General features: G+C 34.2%; 1 protein-coding gene across 1 annotated transcript; it reads left to right on the top strand.

Annotated features, from left to right (window-relative positions):
• The first annotated feature begins 14,825 nt into the window (after positions 1 to 14,825).
• On the top strand, positions 14,826 to 24,827 carry LOC141300310 (rhomboid-related protein 1-like). Its single transcript, XM_073830626.1, has 4 exons — positions 14,826 to 14,891; positions 19,184 to 19,408; positions 22,356 to 22,504; positions 24,605 to 24,827. The coding sequence occupies exons 1-4, from the start codon at positions 14,826 to 14,828 to the stop codon at positions 24,825 to 24,827; spliced, it is 663 nt and encodes a 220-aa protein (XP_073686727.1).
• Positions 24,828 to 25,078: the final 251 nt, after the last annotated feature.

Genomic DNA, 25,078 nt, shown 5'->3' with positions numbered 1-25,078 from the left:
CACTTAATACATTTCATAATCCAAATCCGTTAAAGGATTGTTAGGCTGCATTAATTAGTTCAACCAGAACCAGGGACACTTCCTATAACACCTGATGTACTCGTTGCATCAGAAGAAGAATGGCATCTACGCTAATATTAGTATCTTTCCTTCTTATTCTAAGGTCACAGTAGCCACCTGTATCCAGATCAGACGGTCACTGCAGTCTCCCGGATCTAGTCCGTGCCCATCAGCACTCAGAGATATCCTCTACGGCCCTGAATGCCAGCTGAGACCACATCACATCAAGACCGCGAAAACCAGATGAGTCCTCTCCAATCTAATTTTGTGGCAACTTGGAACTCTTGCATGTACATTAATATTAGTCTGTTTGTTTCTTATTCCCAGGTCACCATAGCCACCAGATCCAGTCCGTATCCAGATCAGACGGTCACTGCAGTTCCCCGGATCCAGTCCAAGCCAAGAGCAGATGGTGGATCAACACCTACAGCCGAATGTCAGCGGATACCGTGTCAACTAGATGAGCCCCAGAGACAGATCTTCAAGAAAGAACTCCTTCCCTAAACGGCCACAGGAACCAGATGAGTCCTCTCCAATTTGACTTTGTTGCAATATGGAACTCTTGCATTATTATTGACATTTTATTTTATTAATTTTATACTGTAATGTTGCTTTGACACAACTTGTATTGTAAAAAGCGCTGTATAAATAATCTTTTATTTATTAATCTTTTATTAAGAAGGGTTCAAGCTTTCGAACAGGGTTATATTTACTATATGTAAACATCTTTTATGTAAAATATCTTACTCAGGACAGTACTAAAGAAAAAATAATATGCATTTTATATGATCTCTCTTATTTTGGTAAATTAATAACATTTTCACAGATTCTGCAATGGGTTCCCAAAATTGTACATGCCACATTCGTGATCATCGGCATACAGCCAGTGATTGAACGCCCTGAGAATGTGTTTTAGGCTCCGTAGTATCTGCTGCGTGTGATTAATGTCTGATTTAGGAAGCCTGAGTGCGCCTGCGTGTCGTGTGTGTGTGTATGTGTGTGTGTGCACTGCAGTGAATGTGTGTTTGTGTGTTTAGTCTCTCTTTAAGACTCCTGCAGGGTAGATGGAGAGCTGCAGCCCTTTGGACACGCCCCTCTCGCTTCCGATTGGCTGCAGACCGCCGCCTCCTTCCCCTCCTTCATTGGTATTCAGGTAGTACGGTCTTTGTGGAGGACAGAGGAGAGAGAGAGGGCAGGAGGGAGAGATTTACAGAGGTAAAGGCGATAGGAGCACAACGCGACGGGCGAGCGGAGAGGGACGGGCGGAAGGCTTGAGAAAGGAAACTAGAAGAAAAACAGACAGAAGTGGACAGACTGCAGGCTAAGGGGCGATTTCGAGGTGGATGGAAGCGGGTGCGAAAGTGCCACAGGAGTCTGTGGGTTCTGGACGGTGAGTGGCACTTTGGATTTTAACCCAGCTGGAATCAAGCAAACCCTAGACTGACTGCTCTGCTGGAGGACATCCTGCGGATTCACCGCTGGCCTTTACTGGTGCGAGCGTGCGAGGGGTCTCTGTCCCCCCATCGGGGAGGCGTGCCGCGCAGACGGACGGACGGACCGCTGGCGTGTGTGTGTGTACGTGTCTCTGCGTGCCATTTCCCCCTATGTCCTTCTTTTTGTGGCTGTGTGCGCACCAGGGCCCAGTATATGGATAGAAGCTCTCTGTTTCAGCTCATACAAGAGCAGGTAAGCAGCAGCAGGTTGCTATGGTTACTGCATCCTCCTATGCATCGATGTGTGTGTGTGTGTGTGTGTGTGTGTGTGTGTGTTTCTAGGCCGATACAGTGCGAGATGGACAGTCGGAATGAATGAGTATTGGTGTTCAGTCAGTGGATGTTACTGTAGTAGTACACTAGATAACAGCACTGGTGCTGGACACATGCTTGGTTATGTTTATGCTGATGTATGGAAATATGTGGATGTGTACACCTACATGCATGCTATTTCATCACTCTAAATCATTTAAACACACACTACGGTTCAAAACTTTGGGGTTGGTAAGATTAAAAAAATATATGTTTCTAAAAAAAGTCTTTTCTGCTTACCAAGGCTGCATTTATTTGATTAAAAATACAGTAAAATCAGTAAAATTGTGAAATATTATTTCAATTTAAAATAGCAGTTTTATGTTAAATTTTTTTTTAAGATGTAATTTATTTCTGTGATGCATTTTCAGCATCACTACTAGAGTCTTGAGTGTTACATGATTCTTCAGAAATCCTTTTTTTTTTTTGCAAATGTATGGAAATATGTGGATGTGTGCACTCGCATGCTATTCACCCAAAATCATTAAAAAACATACTACAGAAACAAAGGTTTGAGGTTGGTAAGATTAAAAAAAAGAAAGTAAAATAAGTATTTTCTGCTCACCAAGGCTGCATTTGTTTGATTAAAAATACAGTAAAATTGTGAAATATTATTTTACTTTAAAATAGCGGTTTTCAGTTTACATATTTCTTTAAGGTATAATTTATTTCTGTGAAGCAATGCTGAGTTTTCAGAATCATCACTAGAGTCTTGAGTGTCACGTGATCCTTCAGAATTTTATTTTTTTTGTGAATGTATTTAAATATGTGGATGTGTACACTTGCATGCTATGTTGTCACCCAAAATCATTTAAACACACTACAGTTCAAAAGTTTGAGGTCGATAAGATTTAAGTAAAAACATTTTTTTTTTGCTTTTCTGCTTAACAAGGCTGCATTTATTTAATTACAAATTTGAAATATTATTTCAATTTAAAGTAGTGTTTTTCTGTTCTAATATTTTTAAAAAATATAATTTATTTCTGTGACGCAAAGCTGTAAAATTGTGAAATATTATTTGAATTTATAATAGTGACTGTTTGAATATTTTTTTAAACAATTAATTTCTGTGACGCAAAGCTAAATTTTCATCATCATTACTAGAGTCTTGTAGGGGTGTAAATCGGAGCCTTCAAGACGATTCAATACGATACCGATTTCTTAAGCCAACGATTCGATTATTTTCGATACTTCAGAATTCCCTGTGATACGATGCGATTCGATCCGATTCGATTCAATATTAGATATTTTTACATGATATCTATTAAGTTTCAAATAAATCAACAAAAATGGTAAATAATTTGCCTTTTATTGAGAATACAGAAACAGTATTCTATTCACATAATGTGTATGTTCCACTAAAGCAGTTGTGCTCAATGCACTGCAAATAGAACAGCAAATATAAGTTACTGCATCTACAAAGTGCAATCAGATAAATTGTAATAATAAAAAAAAAACTTATAGTGCATGTCTACTATTGCCAATTAGCCTATTCACCGTTTTAAAAAAGTTTCTTTCATACAAAATTGGTTACATTTTGATAATACAATTTGCATCTTATTAAGAGGTAATGGTCACACATCCTCTGCAGTAGATGAACTGCAAATAGAATACTACTCCACAAAATCAGTTCAAAATCATCGCTCTTGAAAGTCAGACAACAACGTGAGGTCTGTGAACATGAACAACATCATAGACGGACTGTGAAACGAAAGTAAGGCGTGTGAAGAAGAAGACAGTGAGGTTAGTGCCACCCGCAGCTTAGGAGTAGGTAGTACGCTTAATACATCGGAGCAGACAGTAAAAGAAAGGTCGGAACGGATTCTAAAAATAGACAAGTGAACAAACAGGCGGCAAAATAAACACATTAATCGATATTCTTGCGGACGAATCGATGCATTGAATCGGCGGCTGCATAATCGATGCATCGATACGAATCGATTAATATTTACACCCCTAGAGTCTTGAGTGTCACATGATACTTCAGAAATCAGTTTTTTGCTAATATATAGAACGGTGGATATGTGGATGTGTGCATTTGCATGCTATTTTACAACCCAAAATCATTTAAACACATACTACTAAAAATACAGTAAAATCAGTAAAATTGTGAAATATTATTTACATTTAAAATAATGGTTTTCTGTTTGAAAATTCAGCTTGCATTGCAAAAATAAATTATATTTAAAAATATTCAGTGTCAGATGATCCTTCAGAAATCATTCTAATATGTTAATTTACTGCTCAAGAAACATTTTCAATGATAAAAACAGTTTTACTGCTTCATATTTTAGTGGAAATCATTTTTTTCAGGATTCTTTGATGTTTCTTTGAGTTTAAAAACAGCATTTATTTGAAATAGAATTAAATACAATATCTGTTGTAACATTATAAATATATTTGCCACCATTTTTGGTCAATTTATTGCATCCTTTCTTTAAAAGAAAATTTAATGACCCCACATTTTTTAACAGTAGTGTTTATATTTCAATATAATTTTTCTTAAATAAAAGAATGTTAAATCTAGCTCATTTCATTTCAGAGCTGCAAAACGATTAGTTGTGATTAATCGATTTCAAAATAAAAGTGTTTACATACAATTATATGCAATACATACAAATATTTTTTTTAATATATACATATGTGTGTATTTATATATACATAATAAATATACACAGTACACAAACATATAGTATGTAAATGTAAAAAACTTTTATTTTTAATTGATTAATCGCGACTAATCGTTTTGCTGCTCTACATTCAACTCAGTTCTGTTCCGTTTAATTCAATTTTATTGATCATTTTAAAATGGATATTTCAGTTGAGCTTCATTGGAATTGTTTCCAAGTTGCTGTACTCATAAACGTATCATCCACTGGATGATAAGAACAGGGAAAACTCCTTCAGATAAATGAAAGGAAAAGGAGACCCAAAAATACTCGATACAAGTCATCACTGATCAAAAAAGAGCTTTAGTAGATGCAGCAACAGACACCAAGAAATACCAAAATATGTTTAGTCAAAAATGATGTGTTATGTTTCTAGCACAGTGGGTGTTTTTTTTTTTTTTTTTTTTTTTTACAGCTGGCAGATTACACTGCTGTTTGTGTGCAAACACTGCAAAAACATGACTTATTTATACCTTCAGTCTGACCCGCCAGTTTGTAGAACGCATTACTCTCTACGTACAGAAGGAGAAATAGAAGGAGGTCAGTGAGAACTTTAAAGGAAGAGTTTTACTGTTTGAACAGTGAGATGTTCTGGATAAGCACTTCTCGTTCAGCTTTCTTGGCACAACCAAAAAAACGGGAAAGCTCTTTGTAAGTCCTGGCAGCTCACATCACAAGAGTTCAAAAATTCATCAGGATTCAAACAACAGCTTGGTTTGAATACATATACATGAGCATATGCTAATTAGTTTCATTCTTGAAGCAAAAGCAGCTCTTCAGACATAAAATTCAGATTTAAAGGTTCTCAAATAAAGGTCACGCTTTCTGGTCTAGGTTTATAAATGGGATGCCATTTGCAATTCAGTGTTTCCGACTGATTATTTTCACACCTTGAGTAAATATTAATAAAATGTATAATAATAATAATCAGAATGTACGCACTACCAGTCAAAAGTTTTTAAACAGTAGGATTTTTTAATGTTTTTAAAGAAGTCTCTTCTGCTCACCAAGCCTGCAATTATTTGACTTAAGTTTTGAAATATTTTTACTGTTTAAAATAACTGTTTTCCATTTGAATATATTTTAATATGTAATTTATTCCTGTTATCAAACCTGAATTTTCAGCATCATTACTAGAGTCTTGAGGGTTACATGATCCTTCAGAAATCATTCTGATATGCTGATAAATTTTATATTATTATCAATATTTAAAGCAGTTTGTATTTTACAGAATACAAGAGAGAAATTATAGAAATTAATTTCTTTTATTTAGCAAGCATGCTTTAAATTGATCAAAAGTGATTAAAAAAAAGACATTTTATATATTTATGCAAAATATTTCTATTTCAGATTAATGCTGTTCTTCTTGAAACCAATGAAACCTAAAAAAAAATTCTAACCTGCTTTTTCCAACATAATAATAAATGTTTTTTGAGCAGCAAATCAGAATATCAGAATGATTTAAAGGGAGAAGGATCACATGACTGGAGTAATGATGCTAAAAATTCAGGTTTAAGGACACAGGAATAAATTACATTTTAAAATACATTCAAATAGAAAACAGTTCTTTTAAATAGTAAAAAAAATTACTGTTTTGCTGTACTTAGGATCAAATAGATGCAGAATTTCTGAGCAGAAGAGACTTACTTAAAAAACCTTAAAAAAATCTTACTGTTCAAAAACTTTTGACTGACAGTGTATGTTTCTTCTAACATTATTCATTAGTTTGCCAAAAAAAATGTAACAACTCAAGAGTTGAGCATTCATGAAAACATTCTAAATACCGTAGCAACCATGATATAACACTCCAGCAACATTGTAAGTAGCAAAAATTTGTGGCAATAGCCAACAAAATTGTGTGGGTCAAAATTATCAAATTTTCTTTTATGCCAAAAATCATTAGGATATTAGGTAAAGATCATGTTCCATGAAGATATTTTGTACATTTCCTACTGTAATATACTTTTTAATTAGTAATATGCATCGCTAAGAACTTAATTTGAACAAAATTAAAGGTGATTTTCTCAATGTTTAGATTTTTTTGCACCCTCAGATTGCAGATTTTCAAATAGTTGTATCTCAGCCAAATATTGTTCTAACAAACCATACATCAATGCAAAGCTTATTTATTCAGCTTTCAAAAAATTGACCCTTATGGCTGGTTTTGTGGTCCCGGGTCATGTATAGCTGCTTTTTTTAGATAATAATCCGACATATATATTGAATGCATTTTCAATGTGAGTAAATTGTCAACACACTGATTATTTTTAAACTGTGATTTGAGGATGCTGGCAGTCATATTAGGCAATATCAGTGTGTGTGAATGTGTGTGTGTTTGATTTTGTTGTCTAATCTATGCTGATGCTGAGAGATTAGGTTGATTGATGGATAGGAAAGGCAATCATTCAGTCGGAGGGGCAGAATTGATCCTTGCCTCCGGGAGATGAGGGACACACATACTCGCATCTGAGAGTCATCAGCTGAGTGAGTGATTGTGTGTGTGTTTGTGTTGGTACAGAGTGGGTGTGTTTCATATGTTTTCACTTCTGCTCCTGATTTTGCTTGTACAGTAAGTGTGTTGTCAGACGGAAGCGATGCCTGATGGTTGGCTTGTGTCGTGTGGGTGTGTGTGTTTAAGTGTACGTATGGTGTGATTGTGCTGCAGCTACTGTGTGTGTAAAGGCAAGATGCTTAACCTTTCAGTTTATTATGATTTTTTTTTTCTTCCGTAGGAAGCAGTGCTGAGCTCAGACTATTTCTGGCTCTAATGCACACGCACACAGTTCACACGTGCAAACACACACACACACACACACACACACACACACACACACGTATAACGCTCTGTGTGATAAACTGAATTAATGAAAGACAGCTCTAAATTACAGAATTACCCGGTGTCTCTTCTCACCGACTGGAGTTTAGTTAGTGCTGCTTGTGAAAGTAAGGATCGCTGTTGCTTATACACTCAGTGTTAAAGGCTTGTTCAAGGTTTTTATAGGTAACTAAAAATGGTGGCACTTTACAATAAGGTTCATGCATTAGTTAACTTGAACTAAGAATGAACAATATTTCTACAGCATTTATTAATCTTAGTACATGTTCATTTCTAATAAGTCATTCCGTGTCAAATCAACCACATCTCAAAAACTTCCCCGGCTAAATTTTTTAATTTTGCTAATATTTATTCTGAGGAAAGCCATTTGTTTGATGAAAGTACATTTTTATAGAAATTACTACTTTTATTTAGCAAGGATGCTTTAAATTGATCAAAAGTGATGATAAAGACATTTTCTAATGTTACAAAAGATTTCTTTTTCAGGTAAAATCTGTTCTTCTGAATTTCTGTTCATCAATGTAACCTGAAAAAATTGTACTCAGCTTTTTTTCAACATAATAAATGTTTTTTTTTTTTTGAGCAGAAAATCAGTATATTGCAATGATTTCTGAAGGATCATGTGACTGGAGTAATGATGCTAAAAATTCAGCTTTGAAATCACAGAAATAAATTACATTTTAAAACCTATTCAGATAGAAACCAGTAAAAATATTTCAAAAGTGTGCTGTTTTTGCTGTACTTTGGATCAAATAAATGCAGGCTTGGTGAACAGAAGAGACTTATTTAAAAAAAAACATTTAAAAATCTTACTGTTCAAACACTTTTGACTGGTAGTGTATGTTTCTTCTGACTAATATAATTCATTAGTTTGCCAAAAAATGTAACAACTCAAGAGTTGAACGTGTGGAAAACATTCTAAATACCATAGCAACCACAATATAACACCCTAGTAACAACCTTAGAATTCCGGTGGTCACTTCTGTAACCCTGGACCACAAAGCCAGTAAAAATGGTAACACTTTACAATAAGGTTCACACATTAGTTAACATGAACTAAGAATGAACAATATTTCTACAACATTTATTCATCTTAGTTAATGTTAATTTCTAATAGGTTACATAAAAAATATACATAACTTCACCATCTCAAATTTTTGATTTTGCTAATATTTATTCTGAGGAAAGATAGACATGTATAGAGATAAAAGCCAAAATATTAAATGTCATGGATGAATATTTACTGAGTAATCCACTATTTTGTAGAGGGTGGTCAAAATGGCCATTTTCACCTTAGATTCAGAATCAAGTTACAGGGGGTTAAAGTTTACTTAGGAAAGATGGCATTGGCAGCATCTTATTTTTACACAGAGATTGGTAGTACTATTAGTAAAATCTGTTGACTTTAGCAAGCTTTGTTGCATTATGTGCAACTATGGGAAACAGCACTTTTCAAGTTTTTCTCCAAAGTTGGCATGTCTGTAACTCAAGTAGTATTAAAGATATTTGAATGCCCTTTTAGACACTGGGTCTTAATAAACTGTCCTTTTGGCATCTTTATTTTTAATTCCCTATGAGATTCGGTTCCAGAGATATTGGAATGTCAATATGGATCCAGGAGTAAATCATTAAAATGTAGACATTATCAGTGGTCGAAAACCAAACGTGGGTCAGTTTGAAAAAATACAATACTTATTTTCTTTTAAAAAGGAATGTCTGATAAATATTGTTAAAACTAGAGATGTATTATGTTTCTTTCAGTCAAGACAGCTTTATGTTTGTAAGCAGTCTTTGCTTTGGCACCAGCTGTTGGGAGAGAAAGAAGGCAGTTGATAGTTGGATTGCCGCACCATATTTAGCATTATATTTGCATAAAATAGCAGCAGTTTGTCCTCTAAGACTCCTCCTCAGTGACCAGCTGCAGCGGTAGAGACTTCAGATGTTTCTCCTGAGAAAAAGACCACAAAACCAGTCTTGAGTAGCACGGGTAAAAATTATCGATTTTTCTTTTATGCCAAAAATCCTTCCTTCATTCTTCCTTTCTTCTTTCTGTTTTTTTCTTTCTTCCTATGGTCTTTTGCCTTCCCTTTCCTTCCTTTTATTTCCCATCCTTCTTTCTATCCTTCCTTCTTTGCATCTTTTTCTTCCTTCCTTTCCTCTAATTTCCCTTCCTTGCTTCCTTCCTTCTTTCCTTTCCTTTCCTCTAATTTCCCTTCCTTCCTTCCTTCCTTTCTTCTTTCTGTTTTTTCTTTCTTCCCTTTCCTCTAATTTCCTTTTCTCTTTCCTTCCTTCCTTCCTTTGGTCTTTTGCCTTCCCTTTCCTTCCTTTTATTTCCCATCCTCCTTCCTTCCTTCTTTGCATCTTTTTCTTCCTTCCTTTCCTCAATTTCCTTTCCTTTCTTCCTTCTGTCGCTTTCTTTCCTTCCCTTCTTCTAATTTCCCTTCCTTGCTTCCTTCCTTCCTTCCTTCCTTCCTTCCTTCCTTCCTTTCCTCTCCTCTAATTTCCCTTCCTTCCCTCTTCTTTTCCTTTTCTTTCCTTTCCTTTGTTTCTTCTGTTTTTTCTTCCTTCCATTTCCTCTCTTGTAATTTCCTTTCCTTTTTTCCTTTTCTCCTTTCCTCCTTCCTTTCTTCCTTGCTTCCATCTTTTGCCTTCCCTTTCCTTTCTTCTAATTTCCTTCCTGCCCTCCTTCCTTCTTTGCATCTTTTTCTTCCTTCTGTCATTTTCTTCCCTTCCCTTCTTCTAATTTCTCTTCCTTATTTTAATTTCTAATTTAGAATTTTCTCTAATTTCTTTCCTATTTCCTATTTATGATGTTCCATGAAGATATTTAGTAAATTTCCTACTGTAAATAAATCAAAACTTAATTTTTGATTAGTAATATGCATTGTTAAGAACTTCATTTGGACAACTTTAAAGGCGATTTTCTCAATATTTAGATTTTTTTTTTTGCACCCTCAGATTCAAGATTTTCAAATAGTTGGATCTCGGCCGAATATTTTCCTATCCTAACAAACAAACAAATGAATCAATGAAGATCTTATTTGTTTAGCTTTCAGATGATGAATAAATCTCAGTTTTAGAAAATTTACCCTTACGACTGGTTTTGTGGTCCAGGGCCACATATAAGCAAGAGTGCATTCAATTAATCAAAAGTGACAGTAAAGACATTTATAATATTACTTAAGATATCAGTTTCAAATATATGCTGTTCTTTTGATCTTTCTGTATTACTTTAATAATAAGAAATGCCTCTTGAGCAGCACATCAGTATATTAGAATGATTTCTGAAGGATCATGTGACGTTGAAGACTGGAGTATTGATGCTAAAAGTTCAGCTTTGCATCACAGATATAAATTACATTTTAAAATATATTCAAATAGAAAACAGTTCTTTTAAATTGCAAAAATATTTCAGATTTTTACTAAATTTTTGATTACATAAATGCATTCTTGGTGTGCATAAAACACTTAAAATCTTTCAAAGGTGTGTGTGTGTGTGTGTGTGTGTGTGTGTCAGTGGATGCCATTTGAATACCCTGGTATTTATTAGAGCACTCTAATAGTTTCACCTGATGCCGTCATTGTACCATGGTACTGCTCCAGAACTGCTTTGTAAACTTTACAGTGTAAACCTAAGATCATTAGTGATGAGAAAGCTGACATATTTTACTACTAACACCATATCATTGCTCAGATGTTTCTGGGCTCAGCCATATGGTGTGTATTTTCAGAAACCATGGCAACAGTAAGGCTCTTTTTAGCACACTTTAGCAGTGAACACCAGGCGGAGGGAAACGGCTTTGTTCAAGCTCATGTAATCAATGAACAGACCATCGGCTGCATTCAGACTGACACGCACTTACTAGACTGATGCTTTACTACAGCTGGAATGGCAAGCAGATTCTGTTCACCGTAGTATTTAGATGGTAGATGTGCTGTGTTTTGGTGATTTGTGTACATGAGGTGACAGAAGTGGATCAGTCGCTGACGGTGTTCACATTCGCATGCGGTGTCAGTCTTTCTCGGGGTGACACATTGGTAATTTGTAACCATGGTAACACGGCAGCGGCTGAATCGCCTCACTAACTGATTCTTTTACTTCCATCCTTCGCTCCACATGTGTCTGCTGCTCTCATCCCTCCATTCTTCATCCTCCGCTCATTACACAGAGCCCTCGCGTTCACCCGCTCGCCTTCCTCTTCCTCCTCCTCCTGTCTGTTTCAACATCATTACAGGCTAGCACATTATTTATTAGTTTGTATGTGCTTCTTTCTTTTTCTTTCTTTCTTGTTTTCTTTCTTGCTTTTTTTCTTGTTTACTTGGAGCCCATGTTTTTCGTCCTTCTTTTTCCTTTCACTTCCTTTCTTGTGCTTCTTACTTTGCATTCTCTTATTCCTTCTTTATTTTTCTTTCTAATTTTCTCTTTTTCTCTAATTTCCTTTCCCTTTCCTCCTTCTTTCCTTACTTCCTTCCCTTTTCTCTAATTTTCCTTCTTTCTTCTTTCTTTCCTCCAATTTCTCTTTCTGCTCTCCCTTTCCTCTAATTTTCGTTCCTTCATTCCGTATTTTTCTTTCCTCTAATTTCCTTTCCTTTTCTTCCTTCCTTTCCTCTAAAGTCCTCTAAATTCCTTTTTGCATTCATTCCACCTTTTTCTTTTTCTTTCCTCTAATTTCCCTTCCTTCCTTCATTCCTTCCTTCCTTCCTTCCCTTTGTCTTTTCCTTTCCATTCCTTTCCTTTTCTTTTCTTTCCTTCCTTTCTTTCCCTTCCCTTCCCTTCCCTTCGTCTCTTCCTTTCCTTTTCTTTTCTTTTCCCTTCCTGCTTTCCTTCCCTCCTTCCTTCCTTCCTTCCTTCCTTCCTTCTGTCATCCTTCCATTTCCTTTCGTCTAATTTCCTTTCATTTCCTTTCCTTTTCTTTCCTTCCTTTCTTTCATTTCCCTTCCCTTTCCTTTCCCTTAGTCTCTACCTTTTCTTTTCTTTTCCCTTTCTTCCTTCCTTTCTTCCTGATTTCCTTCCCTCCTTCCTTCCTTCCTTCCTTCCTTCCTTCCTTCCTTCCTTCCTTCCTTCCCTCTGTCTTTTCCTTTTCCTTTCCTTTCCCTTCCTTCCTTCCTTCCTTCTGTCATCCTTCCATTTCCTTTCTTCTAATTTCCTTTCCTTTTTCTTTTCTTTTCTTTTCTTCCCTTTCCTTCCTTTCTTTCCCTTCCCTTTGTCTCTTCCTTTCCTTTTCTTTTCTTTTACCTTCCTTTCTTCCTTCCTGATTTCCTTCCCTCCTTCCTTCCTTCCTTCCCTCTGTCTCTTCCTTTCCTTTTCTTTCCTTTTCTTTTCCCTTCCTTCCCTCCTTCCTGATTTCCTTCCCTCCTTCCTTCATTCCTTCCTTCCTTCCTTCCTTCCTTCCCTCTGTCTCTTCCTTTCCTTTTCTTTTCCCTTCCTTCCTTCCTTCCTTCCTTCCTTCCTTTCTTCCTTTCTTCCTTCCATCTTTTCTTTTCCTTTCCTTTCATTCTGTCTTTTTCTTCCTCCCCTTTCCTCTAATTTCCTTTTTCTTCCTTCCCTTTCCTCTAATTTCCCTTTCCTTCCTTTCTTCCTTCCTTCCGTCTTTTCCTTTCCTTTCCTTTCCTTCTGTCTTTTTCTTCCTTCCCTTTCCTCTAATTTCCCTTTCCTTCCTTTCTTCCTTCCGTCTTTTCCTTTTCTTTCCTTTCCTTTACTTCTGTCTTTTTCTTCCTTCCCTTTCCTCTAATTTCCCTTTCCTTCCTTTCTTCCATCCTTCCTTCTTTTCCTTCTGTCTTTTTTCCTTTCTTTCCTTTCTTTCCTTCCTTCCGCTTTTCTTCCTTTCCTTTCCTTTTTTCCCTTTCCTCTAATTTCCCTTTCCTTCCTTTCTTCCATCCTTCCTTCTTCCTTTCCTTCTGTCTTTTTCTTTCTTTTCTTTCCTTCCTTCTTTCCTTCCTTCCTTCCTTTCTTCCTTTCTTCCTTCCATCTTTTCTTTTCCTTTCCTTTCCTTTCCTTCTGTCTTTTTCTTCCTCCCCTTTCCTCTAATTTCCCTTTCCTTCCTTCCTTCGTTCCGTCTTTTCCTTTCCTTTCCTTTCCTTCTGTCTTTTTCTTCCTTCCCTTTCCTCTAATTTCCCTTTCCTTCCTTTCTTCCTTCCGTCTTTTCCTTTTCTTTCCTTTCCTTTACTTCTGTCTTTTTCTTCCTTCCCTTTCCTCTAATTTCCCTTTCCTTCCTTTCTTCCATCCTTCCTTCTTTTCCTTCTGTCTTTTTTTCCTTTCTTTACTTTCTTTCCTTCCTTCCGCTTTTCTTCCTTTCCTTTTTTCCCTTTCCTCTAATTTCCCTTTCCTTCCTTCTTCCTTTCCTTCTGTCTTTTTCTTTCTTTTCTTTCCCTCCTTCTTTCCTTCCTTCCTTCCTTCCTTCCACTTTTCTTCCTTTCCTTTCCTTTTTTCCCTTTCCTTATTTCCTTTTCCTTTCTTCTAATTTCCCTTTCTTCCTTCCTTATTTTAATTCCTTCTTTTCCTTCCTTCCTTCTCTTTTTCCACCCTGTTCTTTTTTTGTCCTTTCATCCTTTCCTTCATTCTGTCCTCATTTCCCTCCATTCTTTCTTCCTTCCCTTTTTATTTTTTCCTTCCTTCAATCCACCCATAATTTGTCTTTATTTTACCTTCCTTTCTTCCTTTTCTTCCTTCCCTTTCCTTTTCTAGAATGCTTCCTTCCTTTCTTTCAATTTCCTGATTTCCTTCCTTCCTTCCTACTTCGTTCCTTTTCTTCCTTATTTTCCTTTTCCTCTCTTACTCATCTACCCCCTGAAATTTAAATATAGCATTCAGAAGTAATTCAGAGTAAACACAGACAGCAGAAACAGCCGCGTGTGTGTCCTCCTGGGTTGTCTCTTTACTGTTTGGATCTGTTAGTGAAGCGCTTCAGGCTGATAGTCACACACAAACTCACACAGTAATGTGAAATACTTAGAGAACCTCTGTGTGAGTGTGTATGTCTGTGGCAGACAAATGAATGTGCAGAATGACTATGTTTGAGTCACAACCGTGTTACTTCAACTAACCACGTATGTGTCCATTTTTAAGGGGTCATATCATGGAAAACAGGATTTTTCTTGCTCTTTTTCTTGCTTGAAGAGCTTGATGTACTATAAAGGCTATAAAAAAACGTTCTGTAGGTTTATCCATCATATATATTCACCCATGTACAGCAGTTTCACTGTTCACCTACTGGGAGTCGTTCCACTAGCTTTTTAGTGTCACATCATTTTTAGGTTTGTCTTGTGTGTTGCATGTAATAAATGCATGTTAGTCCTTAATGTTTACTGTATGTGCATGCATATAAATTAAACACTTATTTACTCTTTCTTTCTGTTGTTCAGCTGGACCCAGAGCAGACTGGTTTTATAGCAGTGGAAAATTTCACCAGTCTAGCTGAGCACCATGAGTTACAGCTGGACCCCAGTAAACTGGAGATGCTGCTGGCGCTGGTACAGAGCAACGAACACGGACACGTCTGCTACCAGGAACTCATAGAACTGGTAAGACGATTTTATTTATATGAGAAACTCAGTTACAAGTTACCATGCTGATAAAATTAGCACTTTTGAGGACGATTGCTCCAACTAGTCAATTAGATCTACCTCGAATCAGTGCGTTTAGTATGTGCTGACGATTCATGGGCTATATGACTGCAGTGCTTGTTACATATATAAGCAATATCACATGAGTAGACGTGAGATATAGCCATATCTCACGTCTACTCGTGTGATACTGTATTTATACAACAGTTAGACGACACAAGTGTGTAATTACATAAACAAAACAATAACAGAGTGCCTTTAAAAGCCCTCTTTTGTGCAGAACTACTTCCTCCCTTCACGGATTCAAATCTAAAGTTGACGGTTTAACAGCTGAGACTAAGCCTCCGTTACTGATTCAAAGACGTCACTTTAGAACTAGTAATGAAGGAATGTTGCGTTGCTTCATTGAAAACTTCTGTATTAAAAGCTCACTGTATTACGTATGGTAGAGTATTATGAGAGAGAGATGGACTGGGCGAGCGTGATTACCTGCATCTGATACAGCATTCATTCTTCAGATCAGTCTCGTATTCACAATAAACATTGGTTTGAATATCTGCTTAGGGAAAACGTTATCTTTGTCGTAACGTTAAAATCCTTATATCTGTTAATGGTGATTTTGCTGCTCAGTGTATTTGTTTGCTGTGTCAAGCTGTTGCTGAAACTAAAAATAACTTCCGTTTATAGTGATAATACGGCTATAACACGATAAAAACAGTCTTTTGTTGCCATCTAACATCTACTTCTTACAGCGAGTGTCATGGCAGACCGTATATTTGGGAATACCGTAAATTTGGTTGTGCTAGCATGTGTGGAAAGATTTAAACCACGTGTGTTACAATTAACCCCGCGTTAGTCTACTCTATGTCTGTTTAAATGTCTGTGTTTAACTACAAACGGCGTCTTTGATGACAGTATTCTATAAAAATTATTTGCATTCCGATTTTACCATCAAAAGGCACAAATACATTTTTTTCTCTTATTCCATGGATTTGACCCGTTTACCTCCACTTGTTACCCGTGTTTTTCTGCAAGCACTGTGTGCGCGCATGTGCAACTGTGACATCTACTGTAAATTTGGACAATATATACAGTCATATCTCACGTCAACTCATGCGATATTGCTCATATATCTCATGTTTAATCACTAAAGAGACATCAGAGCCAGCGGTAAATTCAAGAAGATCTGGCCTGAGTGAGGTGCTATAGTGCGGGTTCATGAGTGCAAAACGGGCTCTGACGATCTGGAGCTCACATGTCTGAAAACGTCAACGCAAATTTTCAAATAGACGTTATCTTTATTAACAAAGTGCATTTTTGAACTATAAACAAGTACATTCTCGCCTAAACCTCTTAAATCTACATTTCGTGACACAAAAACGGTAATAGACACTCGCTGTAAGAAGTGATACGATTACAAATGGTGAAACAGCTGTTGGAGTTCTGATATCACTCTAATATCACACTCTTATCAGCCAATCAAATTCAAGGACCAGAAAGTACTCAATATGTGCTTAAACTGCGTCCCAGTGTAGCTGCGAGCCGCCTGTAATGGCCTGGAGCAGATGAATGCTGTTTGCGTGTGTGTGTGTTCATGAATGAAACACTCTTCGCACAGCCAATAATAGACTGCAGGTCTCAGCTCTGTAATTTCTGAACCTCCACGTGCTTCCTTTACAAATCCAGCCGTGTTCCTCTCAGGACCTTCTTCGCTCTCTCACACTTGATACGAGGGGGCGTAAGTGTTTTCGCTCTGGCACAGACAGTTGAATCAATTTTGCCGCAGGCTCTTTTAATATACACACACACACACACACACACATATGACTGCGGCGCTCTGTGTTGAGAGTTTTGGTGCTTTAGCTAGACTCATTCAAAGATGTGATACGAACCCTCACGTAATCACACCCCGATGCACGCGCACAGATGCCGTAGTCTCTCCGTGGCTGGAATTCAAGGCGTACGGTGATTTAAAACCGTGTTCTACAGGAAGAGAGACTGAGGCAAAGGCGGAGAGAAGGCTATGAATTTAAAAGGATTTGGGTGAAGTGTAAATCTGGGGCATGAGGGAGATGGAGGAAACGGGGAGAAGAAAGATGAGAGTGTGAGAAATCCTGCATACATGGAGTAATCTGGAAGAAAGTCACAGTATTAAACTGTTTTGTGTCTTTAATTGTCTCTGTGTAAGTGTGACTATTATAAGGTCTGTTAAAGAGTGAATATACATAAAACCACACACAAATACACTGTAAAGACTAGTACATTTTATATTTGGAAGATATATTAAAATACACAAGTTAAATGATTAATTGTAAGCTGTAATATTGTGTTATTATATTATTAAATTATATATGTGACCCTGGACCACTTAAGTGGCACGGGTATATTTGTAGCAATAGCCAACAATATGTTGTATGGGTCAAAATTATTGATTTTTCTTTTATGCCAAAAATCATTAGGATATTAAGATCATGTTCCATGAAGATATTTAATAAATTTTCTACTGTAAATATATCAAAATTTAATTTTTGATTAGTAATATGCATTGCTAAGAATTTCATTTGGACAATTTTAAAGGCGATTTCCTCAGTTTTTAGATTTTTGATTATCAAATACTTTTCGACCAAATACTGTAATGGTTGTTAACAAACCATTCATCAATAGAAAGCCTATTTATTATTAAAAGACAGTACTTGGCATAGTCAATTATTGATGATAATAATTATAATTTTAATTAATTCATTATTAACGAATAAAAAATGTAAACTATGTAAATTATATAATTGTATTTATATTAAATTATTAAATATTCTATATGTTAATATTTATATTTACATTATATAAAAATGAGTATATTTATATAATTATGTAATATAAGTATATTATTGAAAAAATTAAAATAGTTAAATTAAATCAATTAAATAACAACAATTACAATTATAATATTGAATTATACAAATTATATTTATATAATGGTATTTATATTAAATTATTTTGTATTTTATATCCTAAATATTAATAATTAAAAGATATAATTTTAAATTAAATACATTATATTTATATATTTATATTTAATTATTTTGTATATTTTAAATATTATATTTTAAAAGTCAGTATGTCATTTTTTAGCTATAAAAATATTATAATATTAACCATTAAAAAGTTTAATTTATTTCTAAAATTGTATTTATATTAAATTATATTATATTTTATATAATGTTTATTATTTATAATTGCATTACATTAAAAACATTATATTTATATAATTCTATAATATAAATATATTATTATAGAAAAATATTTAAATAAATAATTTAAATAATTAAATATTACCAATTTTTTATTTATATTTCTATATTTATATTTACATTTATAATTAAAACTAATAATTTACATAATTATATATAGTATTATAGAAAAATATTAAAATAATTATTTAATTAATTAAACAATTAACAATTAAAAAAATATTTTAAATAATATAAATTATACTATTGTTAAATCATTTTGTTTGTTACATTTAAATATTATTTATCTTTGTATTAAAATTAATTATATGTATATAATTATGTAATATAAATATATTCTCATAGAAATAAAGAGAGTAAAGGAGTTTGCAGAAGTGACTGAGTGACTTATTATTTTTGTTTATTTGTTTTTGTATTTTTGTTTTATTATGCTCTGTTATTATTCTCTGATGGTGTTTTGTCTTTGTTTGTATAACACTGTGCATATCTAACACATTTTTTAGGAAAATAAGAGTCTAAAATTGCATTATTTAGAGAAAACAACAAAGATAATTTAAATTTTTATTACAATCATAAATAACGTAAAATACTTACCCAACCTTATACTTACCTATCCATGAAATTAAATTCAAGTATAAACTAAAAAACTATTGTGGCAATCATTGCAAACAACATTTAAAATCATTTCAGGTGATAAAAGATGTCACTTATATTCTGGAAAATACAGAATATGTCATTTTTGCTGGAAATGCCGCATTGTGATCTACTGTGGATGCATTTGTGTTATTATTTGAGTACTGAGCAGATTATTGTGGTTTAATTGAATTTTTGTTGGTGTATTAACATTATCATTATTTAATAATATATGTTTGTTTATGAACTGAAACAGTTATGAACCACAGACGTACAAACATTAAATTACACAATTTCTCACTTTATAAAGAGCTAATGGGATCTCTCTCTCTCTCTCTCTCTCTCTCTCTGTTTCTCTCTCTCTCTCAGCTGAGCAGTAAACGTTCCAGTAGTTTTCGCCGAGCCATTGCAAATGGGCGTCGCACCCTGCAGCGCGAGATCCTATTGGACGAGACGGGCCTGGGTGTGTATAAGCGCTTTGTGCGCTACGTGGCCTATGAGATTCTACCATGCGAGACGGACCGCCGATGGTACTTCCATCAGAGCAGACTCTGCCCACCTCCTGTGTTCATGGCCATCATTACCATTGTACAGGTACACCTTGCTCTTTATATTGCATTATGGCTTCATCTGATCAGCACATTTGGCTCTTTAATACACCAGTAACTACAGCGAAACGTTCTTGCCAGAAGCTTTCGGTTAAAAAATCTAAAAAAAAAAAAAAAAACGAGATTTAAGTCGTAATATTTTAAGAATAAAATTGAAATTACGAGAATAAACTTGAAATTATGAGAATAAAGTCAAAATATTATGAGATTAAAGTAAATACTACAAGAATAAAGTCGGAATACTGTGAGGATAAAGTCGAAATACTATGAGAATACAGTCGGAATACTGTGAGAATAAAGTCGGAATACTGTGAGAATAGAGTCGGTATACTACAAGAATAAAGTCGGAATACTGTGAGAATACAGTCAGAATACTACGAGAATAAAGTCGGAATACTGTGAGAATAGAGTCGGTATACTACAAGAATAAAGTCAGAATACTGTGAGAATACAGTCGGAATACTACGAGAATAAAGTCGGAATACTGTGAGAATAAAGTCGAAATACTACAAGAATAAAGTCGGAATACTGTGAGAATAGAGTCGAAATACTATGAGAATACAGTCGGAATACTATGAGAATAAAGTCGGAATACTATGAGAATAAAATCGGAATACTACGAGAATAAAGTCGGAATACTATGAGAATAAAGTCGGAATACTACGAGAATAAAGTCGGAATACTACGAGAATAAAGTCGGAATACTACAAGAATAAAGTCGGAATACTGTGAGAATAAAGTCGGAATACTATGAGAATAAAATCGGAATACTACGAGAATAAAGTCGGAATACTACGAGAATAAAGTCGGAATACTACGAGAATAAAGTCGGAATACTACAAGAATAAAGTCGGAATACTGTGAGAATAAAGTCGGAATACTACGAGAATAAAGCCAAAATACTACGAAAATAAAATCGAAATATTACTAGAATAAAGTTTAAATACTACGAGAATAAAGTCGAAATATGTGGAGAATAAAGTCAAAATATTATGAGAATAAAGTCGAAATACTACGAGTATGAAGTCGGAATACTACAAGAATAAAGTCGGAATACTATGAGAATAAAGTCGGAATACTACGAGAATAAAGTCGGAATACTACGAGAATAAAGTCGGAATACTACGAGAATAAAGTCGGAATACTACGAGAATAAAGTCGGAATACTACAAAAATAAAGTCGGAATACTGTGAGAATAAAGTCGGAATACTACGAGAATAAAGCCAAAATACTACGAAAATAAAATCGAAATATTACTAGAATAAAGTTTAAATACTATGAGAATAAAGTCAAAATATGTGGAGAATAAAGTCAAAATATTATGAGAATAAAGTCGAAATACTACGAGTATGAAGTCGGAATACTACAAGAATAAAGTCGATATACTACGAGAATAAAGTTTTAATAATATTTTGAGAATAAAATTTAAATTATGAGAATAAAGTCGAAATATTACGAGATTAAACTTGAAAATTTTTGAGAATAAAGTCGAAATATTACAAGATTAAACGTGAAAAATTTTGAGAATAAAGTCTAAATATTTTGAGAATAAAGTTGAAATACTATGAGATTAAAGTCGTAATATTGTGAGAATAAAATTTAAATTATGAGAATAAAGTCAAAATATTACGAGATTAAACTTGAAAACTTTTGAGAATAAAGTCTAAATATTTTGAGAATAAAATCAAAATACTACGAGAATAAAGTCTAAATATTTTGAGAATAAAGTCGAAATACTATGAGAATAAAGTCGTAATATTTTGAGAATAAAATTTAAATTATGAGAATAGAGTTGAAATATTACGAGATCAAACTTGAAAAATTTTGAGAATAAAGTCGAAATATTTTGAGAATAAACTCAAAATACTATGAGATTAAAGTCGTAATATTTTGAGAATAAAATTTAAATTATGAGAATAAAGTCTAAATATTACGAGATTAAAGTCGAAATATTGCGAGATTAAAGTCATAATATTTTGAGAATAAAGTCGAAATTATGAGAATAAAATTGAAATATTATGAGAGTAAAATTGCAATTATGAGATTAAAGACGAAATATTACAAGAATAAAGTCAAAATACTACGAGAATGAAGTCGAAATACTATGAGAATAAAGTTGAAATATTTTAAGAATAAAGTCAAAATACTACGAGAAGTAAAAAAATTTTGAGAATAAAAGGCCTACCTTGTGCACCTGTAACTGGTAACATGTAATATTAATAATTTGTTAGAAGGTGTTTTTTTATTTTATTTTATTTTATTTTATTTTATTTTATTTTATTTTTTGTGTGTAGTTACTTACTGACTTATTGGTTAATTATATTTATTGTATTCCACTCTATATTTATATTTATATTTATATTATTGATCAACTTGTTATTGTTATTCAATCTGTATTGTCCCACAAAAGACCAATAAAAAGATTTGAAGTAAAAAACATTGTGAATAAAGTTGAAATGTTTCAAGAATTTACCACGTTATCACCACAATAAAGAGTGTGAAAAGCACATTATTGTAATAGACATATTGTTTGTATTTCCCAATAAAACTGACAGATTTTGAAAGCTGAGACTGAATTTCTTCCTGTTGCTCTCAATCTGGGCCATCTGCATGCACAATAGGATAGAATATACTCTCGAAATATTATAACTTCAATCTCGTAATTGCTACAAATTAATTCTGATAATTTTGACTTTATGCTTGAAACATTTAGAATTAATTCTTGAAACATTTTATTCTTGTAATTTCGACTTTATTTTCGAAATATTTTGACTTTATTCTCAAAATATTATGACTTTTATCTAGTTTTTTTCTTTTTTTGTTCTATTTTAACGTGACACTAAAACGCTGTCATGTTTTTCTGACTACCTTGTGATATATGAGGCGTTGCAGGTTTAAGAGTGTTAAACATGTCTGTGTTTGTGTGTTCCAGATCATAGTGTTTATGTGTTACGGCGTGATGCTCAATAAATGGGTGTTGCAAACCTACCAGCCGGATTTCATGAAGAGTCCGCTGGTGTATCATCCTGGACACCGAGCACAAATCTGGAGGTTCTTCAGCTATATGTTCATGCATGTTGGGTAAGACCTTTGCACAAGCTAAACTCTAGTTTAGATCTCCATTTATAAATAAATGAGCGTCAGCTGTAGTGCACTTGGTTAATTATGCAACTAGCAACTGTTCTTCAAATAAACCATGTTCGTATGTGTTCAGAAACTGAGTTTTACAAGCTTTAAAGTCAAACATTAACATATTTCTTCATGCATGTTCCTGGTTTTATTGTGCACGATTTATTCATTTTTAACCGTTTGTCTTCATCTTTTATCAAAATGCAATACCTCTGAAATGACTTTGCTTATCTACTGATGGCACCAAAACCATTTTCAGCCTCATGCTTCAATCATTTGTCATACTGAGATGCTTTTCACTGTGCAATCAATTCCTAATGGACAAAATTTAGTCCTGTTTGCATTTTTTCTGAGAAATACATCACATTACAAAAGTAAAATGGGTTGTGAACACCATTTCACATTCATTTTGACTTTAAATGCACATTAATGCAGGCAACATATTATAGAGCATTCAGTACATTTATTATTCTGAGCATTAAAAGTAGTGCATTTTTTCCAGTTTTACTCTGTTTTAATGGTTAAATGACAAAATATTAATCAAAAATGCATGTCTATTTAAAGAAATCATGACATTTACAGTATTTAACAGCAAGTTTATTACCAAAAATTTAATTTTTAAGGCCCTATGAAATATGTTTTATTTTTTTTCTCAAAGTCAGTTTTATTTTGACCAAATTCTGTTTTTTCATAATTTTTTTAGACTGTTTTAATTGTTTAATTAGAAAATATCAATCAAAAAGCATGTCTAATTAAAGAAATTATGAAATCAGTAAACAATTTAACAGCAGTTTATTTACAGAAATTAAAAATTTAAGGCCCTATGAAATACGTTTTATTTATTTTTTTCTCAAATTCACCAAATTCTGTTTTCCATGTTTTTTTAAGACTATGTTTTAATGGTTAAATGACAAAATATCAATCAAAAAGCACATCTAATTAAAGAAATCATGAAACATACACAATTTAACAGCAGTTAATTAAAAGCTAAAATACGTATAAAATACGTTTTCTTTTTTTCTCAAAATCAGTTTTATCTTTCCCAAATTCAGTGTTTTACATTGTTTTTAGACTCTGTTTTAATGGTTAAGTGACAAAATATCAATTAAAAATCATTTGTATTTATGTATTTACATTTTTCTAGTAAATAAATTCTGATAAATAATATTTCTGATTAATATTTAAGTTAGTATTGACCCTTCGCAAACAGCTTGATTGACAGGTGATCTGACCAATCATAACACTGAAACGTATTTCATAAGGCAACACATTCTGTGTTTTCCATTAGTTTTCTGGAATCAAATGCTGTAGTCCAAAGGAGCCGTTCATTGTAGTTCTTGAAAAGGGATTTTTATAAACCTAAATATCTCCCTTTGGAGTGGACTTTGAGATTTGTAACTTTGTAGATGTTTTTTATGCCAAAAAATACACACCACACACTGGCTAAAATTCAAAAAGTCAAAAAGCATAATAGGACCCCTATAATGAAAAACAAAATGGCACTGTTAACAGATAGATAATAGAGCACTCAACAGGTTTATTCTGTCTGTGATTCCATAGGGCACCCATGTGTTTTGTAAGCGTTTGAGCAAGATTAGGTTCTTTGAAGATGAGAGACAGAAGTTTGACTTTGTTCAAAGGCTGATGAGAATTTCATAGTGTTCGTCTGTCTAAATTTAGCTGTACAGACTAAGTTTCACATTTGGATGTGTGTGTGTGTGTGTGTGTGTGTGTGTGTGTACCTGGTATTCATCACGTTGTGGGGACCAAATGTCCCCACAAGGATAGGAATACCAGTAGATTTTGACCTTGTGGGGACATTTCTCAGGTCCCCATGAGGAAACAGGCTTATAAATCATGCACAATGAGTTTTTTTGATGAAGTAAAAGTGTGCACAATCTCCTGTGAGGGCTAGGTTTAGGTGTAGGGTAGGTGTAGGGCCATAGAAAGTACGGTTTGTACAGTATAAAAACCATTACGCCTATGGAATGTCCCCATAAAACATGTAAACCCAACATGTGTGTGTGTGTGTGTGTGTGTGTGTGTGTGCAGGTTAGAGCAGTTGGGTTTCAACGCTCTCCTCCAGCTGATGATTGGAGTTCCTCTGGAGATGGTTCATGGGATCCTGAGGATCAGTCTGCTGTATATGGCAGGAGTCGTCGCCGGTGAGTTAGTGCGCGTGTGTCCGCATACGTCTTGCTGTCCTTGCACTCTGACGAGTTCACCAGGAGAATGTGCTCATATTTATGATGGACATGTCACCAGTGGGCAATGACCTAATCAATAGCCTCTGAATTATTCACTCACTCCACACACACACACACACACACACACACACACACACACACACACACACACACACACACACACACACACACACACACAAACACACCATGTCTCGTCACACACACTCCAAAGCGGCAAATATACCACCTCTGGAGTCAGTGTGTGGTGTAATGGAATACATTTACATTTTAATGCTAGCTATGTTCTTCATATTAAAAGACAGAGATATATTGTTCCTTT

The sequence above is a fragment of the Garra rufa genome, chromosome 24, assembly GCF_049309525.1.
Source record: "Garra rufa chromosome 24, GarRuf1.0, whole genome shotgun sequence".
Taxonomy (NCBI): domain Eukaryota; kingdom Metazoa; phylum Chordata; class Actinopteri; order Cypriniformes; family Cyprinidae; genus Garra; species Garra rufa.
The sequence above is the reverse complement of the archived record's forward strand: the minus strand, read 5'-3'. Positions and strand labels throughout refer to the sequence as shown.